The 11,708-nt window shown below is 33.1% G+C and overlaps 1 protein-coding gene across 1 annotated transcript; it reads left to right on the forward strand.

The window, feature by feature from the left end:
• Positions 1 to 6,810: 6,810 nt before the first annotated feature.
• Positions 6,811 to 7,527, forward strand: LOC143630027 (uncharacterized). Its single transcript, XM_077099139.1, has 2 exons — positions 6,811 to 7,054; positions 7,166 to 7,527. The coding sequence occupies exons 1-2, from the start codon at positions 6,811 to 6,813 to the stop codon at positions 7,525 to 7,527; spliced, it is 606 nt and encodes a 201-aa protein (XP_076955254.1).
• The last annotated feature ends 4,181 nt before the right edge of the window (positions 7,528 to 11,708 follow it).

The following is an 11,708-nucleotide window of genomic DNA, read 5'->3' on the forward strand; positions in this document are numbered from 1 at the left end:
TTACGCGTTATATTTTATGTCAAATTTTACCAACTTTTATCGTACAAATACTATATATCAGTAATTAATATTTGATGTTAATAGCCTAAGTATTACACTAATGATGTAGTCATGTGTATCACTAACATTTTATGTTAAAAGAGTGGTCGATTCATGTCCTACTATTTTTTTGTAAGTCTCTCCATGTATGAAATCACAATTGAAATCAATAGCAGCAATCATCGAAGATCACATAGCATCCCTTTGGAATCCGGCTCCCAATCTATCTATAAAGGTATCGAATTTGAACCGAAATTGAATTACATGCTCTTCATGAGGATTGATAAACTAACAAAAATGAGTATCGAGTTGCATATTGTCGTCGCCGCCGCATCGCGCGGGCACTTACTAGTATATATATATATATATAAGGGTGGGATCTAGAGAGAACTCCTCTTAAAGAGAGAACTAGAGAACTACTAAAGAATTATTTTTAACTATTTTTAAAAAAGTATTTTGTGATTTTTTTTTCTTTCCTCCTAATAAGATGATATTGATCCTTTAAAAAAAAAAAAAAACAAATCTTGTCAGTGTAGTACTGTAGTGCATATGTGCACTAATGCCTATTTCATATATACAATAGTGTTTTATTGCATATAATACAACACAATTGCATTATCCAATACACACTGTTGAATATATGCAAATACGACACAAATAATTGTATGCAAAACACATTATCGCATATATGCAATACAACACTAATGCACATATGCACTATATCGATTTTTTTTAATTTTTGTATATAATATAACATTATTGCAAATATACAATACAAACAACTATATATATGTTATTCAACAATATTTCAAATATCAAAATGCACACTATTGCACATATGCATTATAAAAAAAGTCGGTGTATTGCATATATGCCTTAGGGCTTCTCTCCGAGGACATGGTTGAAGATAAGAATTATTGAAGAAGTAGAATTAAAGTTAAGGATTTTTAGGAAGAAAGGAATACCTTAGGGCTTCTATTTACCTTATTTTAGTCACACACCATAATAATATTTTCTCTACATAAATAGTGTTAATATTATTGTTATTGTTATTATTATTATTATTATTATTAAATTCTGATTTCCTTTGTATTGCTTCATACATATGTACTTAAGAGCTGAGGGTCTCTCTGGAAGCCACCTCTTTATCCATGTGGATAGTGGTACGGTGTGCCTATATCCCACCCTCCCCAGAACCTACTTATAGCTATGCTATTGGTGGGATTTCACTGGGTATGATTGATTGATTGATATATATTGCTTATATGCATTACTCGTTAATTTTTTTTATTTTTTTTATTTTTATATCTTTTTGTGGTGAAGAATAACAACATATAAGGATGAAAGAAAAAAAATTTTAAAAATATTTTTTTTAATTAAATTAAAAATACTTCATTATTAGTTCTCTAGTTCTCTCCATAAAATGAAGTTCTCTCATGATCCTCTTAATGCATTTGTCTGATTAAAATGAGAAAATATATGTTTTATTCTTTTTGCAAAATATTGTTAATGGACTGTAACTTGCAAAAACATAAAGTCTGTTGGGTTTTTTATATGCAAAAATTATTGAAAAACTTTTAGAAAAAAAAAGCAAAACGTTTGTTGGTTTTTATGGTATTTTCTCTATTAGTATTTTATAAATTTCATAAACGTTTAACGGATTTTTCAATGTTTTTAATCGCCAAGTACTAAACGTGTTACCCGCACATGAACAAAGGATCGAATGTGTGATTTCTCAAAGGCTATAGACCAAAATGATAGGTACGAGTTCATTCCATTTTTACATTTAAGTAGTTTGGAGTTTAGTTTTCTCATGTTCATGATCATGTTGTATTGATGACATTTTGCTTTTCATCTTTGGCTTAGGGTAATATATATGTCCCTCTGAAATAAACTTATTGAGATTCATCTTACTGTTTTTGAGAGTTGAGGTTCACTTTCTTCGAAATGATCTTGCCTACGTGGATCCGAACTTGACAAGATTGTGGAAGGAACTGCAATCGTGAGGTACGTTGTCAATAGTTAATATTTTACAAAAATATATTGATCCAAAGTTATAAGTATCATTTTAAGTGTCCTTTATTCTATATTAATGAAAATTTAGTACTATCATAAAATATTACTGCCTTGATTTACAATTCACTTTAGCACACAATACAAGCTCAATAAACATGATAAAACTCTTTAATTAATTTAACAACTAATTCGACGTACACCCCTACTCTTTTAAGCTATTTTTTACGTTTCATTTTTCATAAATCATGTCATTACACTTGCTTGCACCGTCATATTTTTCATTTTTCTTTTTGTTTTTCACATATGTCTTTTAAAAAATAATGTCAAAAAAAACTATGAATACATCATCTCGACGTATATATTTTTTTCAACGTTTCATTTTAAATTTAATAAACAATAAGGCGTGGATTATAATAAATAATATTTACACAAATCTCTTAAACACGATCACATTTGTGATTTAATTCAATTCAACTACTCGTCTTACTAAAACTTGTGATTTAATTCAATTCAACTACTCGTCTTACTAAAACGACTACTAGCTCGAGATAGACAAAAACAGGGTAATTTGGCCTAAAAGTTTGGTACCAAATATTATAGAAACGATTTTAATAATATTTTAAAGGTTATGATGGTTTCAGTTAATCGACTTTAAAGGTTATAGCGAGTCGGTTATGAATCTGTTAACCGTAACCAAAACAAGGTAATTTGGCCTAAAAGTTTGGTACCAAATATTATAAAAACGACATGACATAATCCAACAAGATATATAATCCATAATACTAATGTTACACGTTCAAAAACGGAATTATATAATCCAACAATGAAATTCAAGTTAATTCGATAACAAACACTGAATCAAAAACGTCAAAATAGTATAATCCGACAATATATTTAGAATATTGTCGGTTAAATAAACAGGTCGGTTTATTTACAATGGGTATGGAATTATCTTTATACGTAACCAATTAGCGCTGACATATCGTGTATACCCGTACACGATAAGACACGAACACGAAATATGTATACCTGTACACGACACGATAACTTATCGTGTACTTGTATCCCAACACGAACACGAACATGTTACTACCTGGTATGCATGATAAAACATGATAATACACGATAAAAGATTACTAACATACTAAGTAGGGTTAACGATGAGGCAGCAAGCTGTGATGACCGAAGGAAGCACCAGCAGCTGCGGGGTTGATGGTCGGAATTCGGAGGCGGCGCTGATGGCCAGTGTTCAGAGGAGGAGTTGATGGTCGGAGAGGGAATGTCGGAGTGGCGACGGCTAAGAAACAGAGAGTGAGAATGTTTTAGGAATTTAGGGTTTAGGATAACTTATAATTATATATATATATATATATATATATATATATATATATATATATATAAAATAAAAATCTAACCCGGTACTTAACATGTACTTAACAGGTAAGCAGTTATTTTACCTATTTTGAAACGAAAATTAACAGGTAAATTCGTGTCTACCTGTTTAGTACACGAAACTTGTAAAGACCTTACATGTTACCTATTAAAGTCGTGTAGGTACGTGTCGTGTATAAATTGGCAGCCCTATAACCAACCCACATTTGACGGTTTGTGAAAATTCATTAAACTGATCCGTTAGTTATGTCAGTTATCGGTTAAAATTTTTATTCGATTATGTCATTATGGTTCAGTTAACAGTTATTACGGTTAAATTTTTCACCCCTGGATACTACCAGGTCAAAGGTTTAATTCAAGCAAAATGTTGATGGTGAACAAATCTTAATAATTTCAAAATTTATAGAGTGAAATAAATAAAACTATATTTTATATTTATTTTATTTTATGGTGACCATAAAAAAAATAGTTATTATGGTTGACGATAACCATTAACCAATTTGTTATATTCAATGTTATTGTTGACAATTAAATAAATCACATTGTATTTATAAATAAATTAAGTTCATAAAATATTGTTAGATATTAATATTAAAGACATTAAACATCTCATCTATGTCAAAACATTAATACCCTATACGTTTTTCTTTATCACGGCTAATTTTAGAGGGCTGTTCAAAATGCTCGAGACTCGAAGCTCGGACTCGTGCCTCGCTCGATAAAAGCTCGAATTTAAATAGCTAAAAAACTTGATTTGAAACATCCTGAGCTGAGTCGGCTCATTTTTGTAACCGAGCCAAAATCGACTTAGGCTCGGCTCGTTGGCTCGATCTTAATTTCGTTTAACTTCAAAATCAAGCTAGAGCCTTAGCTAAGTTGTCTCGTTTAATTTCGAGCCCGAGCTCGAAACCACCCTGGCTTAACTCGGGCTCGACTCGTGAACAAGCCCTATCTTAGACCCTTTAAAGTTTAAACTTATTACTTTTATTTAATACTATACATTTTAGTAGGTAACTAAAACTATCAACCATTTTAAACCTACTTTTAATTCAACATATTTCAATATTTCATCATATAACTAAAACTATCAACCACATTCTATAAAGGAATACCTTAATGCCACTAAGTTATAAGTTATTTAAATGTAAAAGTTTATATATAAAATTCATTTGGATTCAGTATTTGCGTGTATTCTCTATTGATTATAATAAATCAAATGAGATCCCAAAAACAAGTAAACGGGGAGAAAAGATTTCTTTAACATATCAAACCGAATAGTCAGGTATTATATCATTTATTACTATAGATCGTTTATATGTCGTGGTTCTGGCAAAATTGTTGACCAACTTTGTTGGTAGTTCACTTGTTTGTATAAAGGAATGTGATCAAATCAGTTGATTATGAAATAACAAATCATGTTTGATCAATATGTTGGAGTGATTGGCTCCACACAATTAGCTTGCATATAATTTATTTTTTAATAGTATCACTAGATATTAGTCATTGTATTGTATTTATATCTCACATTGTAATTGAACAATTTGTGGTTTCATAATATATTAATGCTACACATTAATATGGTATCATAGCTCATATCTCCAACGAGAAAACTTTTGATCCTATTAGCCTATAAACCTCCGTCAACCACCCCTAAATTTCTTTTCTGACCACCTCTATATTTCTTCTTCAGGCACTATGATCTCATCATCTCTACTGAAATCCCTTTAAAAAAGACACCTCTACCTACATCATAATTTCAATGGTTACTTTTTCAAACACAACTACTTCTTCGTCTATATCAATTAGGTATTGCTAAACCTATTACCCTATCACCACCTCAACCATCAATTTTCCGGTGAACCCTATCTTTTATATCATATCTTCTATTTCATTCACCCTAAAAAAATTCACAAAATATATCTTATTTTTTCTTCATCTCCATTTACATATTCAACTTCATCAACTTCTTCTATTTCTTAAATGCCATAATCATCCATATTTATCCAAGATTGGACTTATCCTATGGTCGTACATCTTGCGGGAGCATATAAAGGAATGTAATCAAATCAATTGATTATGAAAGAACAAATCATGTTTGGTCAATACATTGGAGTGGTTGTCTCCACATAATTAGCTCGCATATAATTTATATTTAATAATATCCCTATATATTAGTCATTGTATTGTATTTATATCTCACGTTGTAATTGAACAATATATGATTTCATAATATAGTATACTGTAAACATTAATAGTCTGGTGGTTGAAGGAGTAAATTGCAAGTATCATTATAAGTCTGGTGGTTATTTACTATTGGTTTAAAATTGAATAAAGGAGTTTTGTTTGCACGTGGGAGGAATAGTCACAAGTTTACCTAGTCTCTTGCTGATTTATCGTTAAACAGTTGTTTCCCTTTTTATTTCTTAGTTTGTTTATTTCCGTTATGTTTACGTTTCTACTTTGTGTATTTATAGCCGGTTTGGCAAGTTAATGAAATTAAGCATTTGAATTTTATTGTTTTCTGCTTGTGATATCCAATACAATAATTGATATCAGAGCAAAATTCCTCAATTGCTAAAGAAAAGTTACAATAATGGGTGATGAGAAGATGAAGATTCTTGTGTTCGATGGGCATTACGAGCATTGGAGTGAGATGATGGAGAATTTGCTGCGTGCAAAACAACTATGGAATCTCATTGAACCAGGAATTATCGAACCGGGCGTTGGTATTGCACAAAGTGATGCTCAGAAGAAGAAATTAGAAGAGCTGAGAACAAGAGACATGCAAGTAAAGCATTACTTATATGAGGCGATAGACATAGTCACTTTTGAGCAGATCTTAGATAGGTGAACATCCAAGGCTGTGTGGGATTCGATGAAGAAGAGGTTTGCAGGAAATGCAAGAGTAAAGAGGTCAATGTTACAAAAGCTCAGAAGGGATTTTGAGATTTTGGAGATGAAAACAAGTGAGACTATACCAGAATATTTTGGTTGGGTTATTAGTTTTCCTAGTCTTCGACACAAGAAAGGGATTTTTCACACCCTTTTCTTGTGTCGAAATAATAATGATTCTTTATCTTTATACTGTTCGTCAAACATTCCTAGTTTTATTTTCGATTTTTTAGAGATGTATCAGAACGTTTTTTAGAGTTATTACGTATTTTTTCTTATTATTATATTATCTTATAATAATGAATTATTACGTATACTATAAATATAAAAGTGGTGGACAAACAAAAGAGGAGGGGAAAATTTATTGAGTAAATAGAACTTATTCAATGAACTTATAAAAAAATCTTATAATTATTAAGAACTCAACGGGACCTTCTCCCTCAAATCAGACTTTTAACTTTATCAAACCAAATGAGGAGCAATGGAGAATTGATGCCGGATGTAAAGATCGTAGAAAAGATTCTCAGAACTCTATATGAGAAGTACATGTACGTGGTGGTATCAATAGAAGAATCAAATAACATTGATGAAATGACTATCAATGAACTACACAGCTCACTTGTAGTTAATGAGCAAAAGTTCAAGAAAGTAGACAGAGAGGATGAACAAGCGTTGAAGATTGAAGATAATGATGGTTCCGAAAGTCGAGGACGTGGTAGAGGAAGGTATAGTCCAAGAGGGAGAAGACATGGAAGAGGAAGGTCATCCTTCAATAAAGAGACGATAGAGTGTCACAAACTAGGACACTAAGCATATGAGTGTCCAGGCTCTAATGGCTCTAAGGAGGCAAACTTTTCTGGGTTTGATGAAGGTGAGGAAATAATGTTAATGGTCGAGGTTGACAAAGAAGAAAACTGCTACATTGTTCACACAAATGATGGATCTAAAAATTCGTTTTGGTTTTCAGATTCGGGATGTTCAAATAATATGTGTGGCATTAGAGAGAAGTTTGTTCAACTTGATCAGAACTTTTCCACCTCGGTTAGGCTTGGCAACAACAGTCGAATGAATGTTTGTGGGAAAGGTAATGTGAAGCTTGTTATGAATGGAGCAGTGTTTGTGATCAATGATGTGTACTATGTCCCTGATTTGAAGAATTACTTTCTAAGCATTGGACAACTTCAATAGAGAGGTTTGTCTTTCCTCATTTAATCAGACTTATGCAAAGTGTACCATCCAGAAAAAGGTATGATTTTTCAGAGTCATATGAGTATAAATAGAATGTTCCCACTCTGTGAAGATGTTGGAAATTCTAGTTGTCATATATCTGATGGTTGTAATTTCATAAATGATGAAGATATGGCTAAATTATGGCATGAAAGAATGGGGGCATATAAGTAAGACGAGTATGATTATGTTACAACAGAAAGAAATGGTTTGGGATCTGTCAAAATTAACTGCTGACAGTATAGTGTGTGGAAATTGTCTAACGGGGAAGCAGACTAGAAAGGAAATCCCTAGTGTGAGCAAATGGTGTGCAAATGATGTTCTTGAGTTGGTACACTTAGATATATGTGGCCCTATTACACCTGCATCATACACCGGTAAAAGGTACATGCTGAGTTTTATTAATGATTATAGTAGGAAGGGTTGGGTGTACTTGTTGAGTGAAAAATCTCAAGCACTTGATAGCTTTAAAGATTTTAAAAGCAAAGTTGAAACTGATACGGGGAAATCTATCAAGTGTTTAAGAACTGATAGAGGTGGAGAGTACCTATCAGAAGAATTTAACAAGTATTGTAGAGAGAAAGGAATTAAAATACAGTTAACAACAAGATATACCCCACAACAAAATGGTGTTGCGGAGCGTAAAAATAGAACTATTATTGGTATGGTGATAAATCTATTGGCATCCAAAAATATGCCCAAACTCTTTTGGGCAGAAGCCATGGTTTGGAGTTTTTATGTTTTAAATAGGATCACAGCTAGGGTAGTTTCTAACATAACTCCAGAAGAAGCTTGAAGTGGTCACAAACCTACAGTGGAACACTTTAGGGTGTGGGGTTCCATTGCTCATGTGCATGTTCCAAAAGAGAAGAGAAATAAGTTGGATGATAGAAGTTTCACATGCATCCTCATAGGAGTTAGTGAGGAATCCTAAGGGTATCGGTTAATTGACCCACAAACTATGAAAGTCGTTGTAAGTAAAGAAGTACTGTTTGAGGAACACAAAGCTTGGGATTGGAGTAACCCCAAGAAAAAGGTTTGTGAGGATGATATTCTTACATGGGGTAACTATGTCATTAATGAAGAAGACACTCAAGATGAAACTGATGAAGAACATGAGCCATTAGTAGAAGAAGATGTCTCTCATGATCCTAACTCTAGCAACGCAACAGTTAGGGAGGGAAGACAAAGTAGATCACCAAGCAATTTACAAGATATGTCACTTGTGAAGAATTACAATCAGATGATGAAGAAGTGAATGTTATGGAAGTAGTAGATCAAGACCTCACTAAATATGAAGAAGCAATCAAAGAAGAAAAATGGGGAAAGGCAATGGAAGTTGAAATACAAGCCATAGAGAAGAATCAAACATGGTCCTTAGTTGATTTACTTAAGGCCAACAAGTGTATAGGCATGAAGGGGTTGTTTAAGACAAAACTGAATGAAAAAGTTGATTATGTAGAAGTTTATGCTCCGGTGGCAAGGATGGACACTATCTGTATTATGATTGCTATTGCAGCTCAAAGGGGATGGATCATCCATCAAATAGATGTGAAATTGGCCTTCTTACATGGAACATTGAAGGAAGATGTGTATGTACAACAACCACAAGGTTTGTTGGTTAAGGGTGAAGAACAAAAGGTGTACAAGTTGCAAAAGGCTCTGTATGGGTTAAAGCAAACTCCTAGAGCATGGTTTAACCGAATTGAGGCTTATTTCACTCGTGAAGGTTTCAAGAGAAGAATATCAGAGAGCACCTTTTTTTATCAAGAAAGGAACTAAAGGGAAAGTTTTATTTGTGAACATATACGTTTATGATTTGATTTACACATGAAATGATGAAAGTATGTTGAAAGATTTTAAGGAGTCAATGAAAAATGAATTTGAAATGACTGATTTGGGGAAAACGAGATATTTTGTGGGTATAGAGGTGATGCAGTGTAGTGAAGGAATTCATATATCACAAAAGAAGTATGCCATAGAGATTCTCACACGTTTTCACATGTTAGAGTGTAATGCTGTAATTAACTCTATGGTCCCGAGGTGCAAACTGAGACAAGATGAAAGAGAAGAAGTGGATACTACAATGTTCAAACAAGTGGTGGGTAGCCTAATGTATATCACTACTACAAGACCTGACATTTAGTTTGTTGTAAGCTTGATTAGCATGTGCATGTCTAAGCCTACAGAGATTGATTTTGTTGCTGCGAAAAGGGTGTTAAGGTATTTACAAGGAACTTTGGGGTATGGGATTTGGTATAAGCGAGGTGGAAAAGGAAATCTTAAAGTATACACTGATAGGATTTTGCTGGGGATCTAAATGATAGAAAAAGTACTTCTGGTTATTTAATGTTATGGGATGGAGCAGCAGTCTCTTGGTCATCAAAGAAACAAAGTGTGGTAGCATTATCATCCACAGAAGCTGAATATGTTGTAGCAGCTACATGTGCATGTCAAGTGTTAAGGATTCATGGGGTTATAGAAGAATATGGAGAAAAAGTAGAAGGTACAGTGATAAAATATGACAACACATACACTATTAAGCTGTCTAAAAATCCTGTGTTCCATGGGAGGTGTAAGCGCATTGGCATTCGTTTTCACTTTCTCCGTGAGTTGGTAAATGAAGGAAAGATTGAGTTAGAGCATTGTGGGACAAGTGATCAGTTGGCTGATTTGTTTACTAAGCCCCTATATCGAGAAAGATTCTTAAAGTTAAGAAATCAGCTTGGAATGTGTGAAGTTAAGAATAAACAAGACATGGAATCCCTGTCACGTTTAAGGGAGGGTTTGAAGGAGTAAATTGCAAGTATCTTTATAAGTCTGGTGGTTTTTACTATAGGTTTAAAATTGAATAAAGGATTTTTGTTTGCACATGGGAGGAATAGTCACAAGCTTACCTAGTCTCTTGCTGATTTATCGTTAGACAATTGTTTCCCTTTTATTGCTTAGTTTGTTTATTTCCATTATGTTTATGTTTCTACTTTGTGTATTTATAGCCGGTTTGACAAGTTAATGAAATTAAGCATTTGAGTTTTATTGTTTTCTGCTTGTGATATCCAATACAATAGTGGTTATAGTTCCAACAAATTATTCAAGAGATCAATTAAGGGATAATTAGTAAATTGTGATAAAAAAAAAAAGAAGAAAGAATGAAAAAAAAATTAGGGTCCCTCAAAAATGGGTCCCCAGGCATGCTTATATATTTTATAAAAGTTAAGCCTCCATATATTGTTATAGATGCACCCTTAGTCCCTTAGCTACTTTAATGCTTCTCGTGATAACATGTTTGTTAGGTGATTCAATTCATTTTGCTTTTCGTCATGAAAGTTAGCTTCACAAATCACAACCCATTTAGCGTGTTCTCGTGATGTTTGTTGGGTAGATGCATCATGCATGCTTTCAGATATTAATCAAGTATGCATCTTATTAGTTTCTTCAACTTTAGTTGAAGATACTATTGTCATTGACCTTTTCGTGTAATCGCGTGAGAATGATGGTTAAGACATGCGTGATCTTATGGTTTCAAGTTTGAAACCTTACTCAATGTGATATTCTCACGGTGGTAGGTTTCCTTCTTGATAGTGTTATCGGGTGAGTTAGGCTTAAAGCGTCAAAATCAGTATGAATTGCTTACATCTCGTCTCAGAACGGTTCAATCGGTATTAGAGATATTCCAAGCGTCGTTAAATTCTTTTTTGAAGATAATTGGTTTTAACATATTGGTTTTTCTTACGGAAAACAAACAAACATGAAAGCATTTATCATTGAATGCCTCTATCCACCATTTGTGCTTTAATAATGGTATGAGGTTTGGGTTCTCTAGTGGAGATTCAAGTTCGATCTTCACTTGTGTAATTTTTGGTGGATTAAAGTAATGTAGTATTTGAGCTAGGACTTGTGTAGGTTGTTAGTTCGAATCTCGAGTCTACCCGGGTTTTCGTCCCACCGTGTGTTACGCCAAAGAGTTTTGCTCTTGTGACGTCATAACAACTTTTAAACCAAACTCTGAAGCTAGCGTGAGCCCGGTTAATTAAGACAATATAGCCTACTCATAATAGGACAATGGAGATCTCCAATTTAAAATGTTTGGTGGCCAAAACAAAAAGTCGCCACTCCAAAAAAATAAATAAATTTATTGAATG

Source organism: Bidens hawaiensis, unplaced genomic scaffold, assembly GCF_021521415.1.
Source record: "Bidens hawaiensis isolate Kalapana, Puna unplaced genomic scaffold, B.hawaiensis_p1.1 tig00005510_1, whole genome shotgun sequence".
Classification (NCBI taxonomy): domain Eukaryota; kingdom Viridiplantae; phylum Streptophyta; class Magnoliopsida; order Asterales; family Asteraceae; genus Bidens; species Bidens hawaiensis.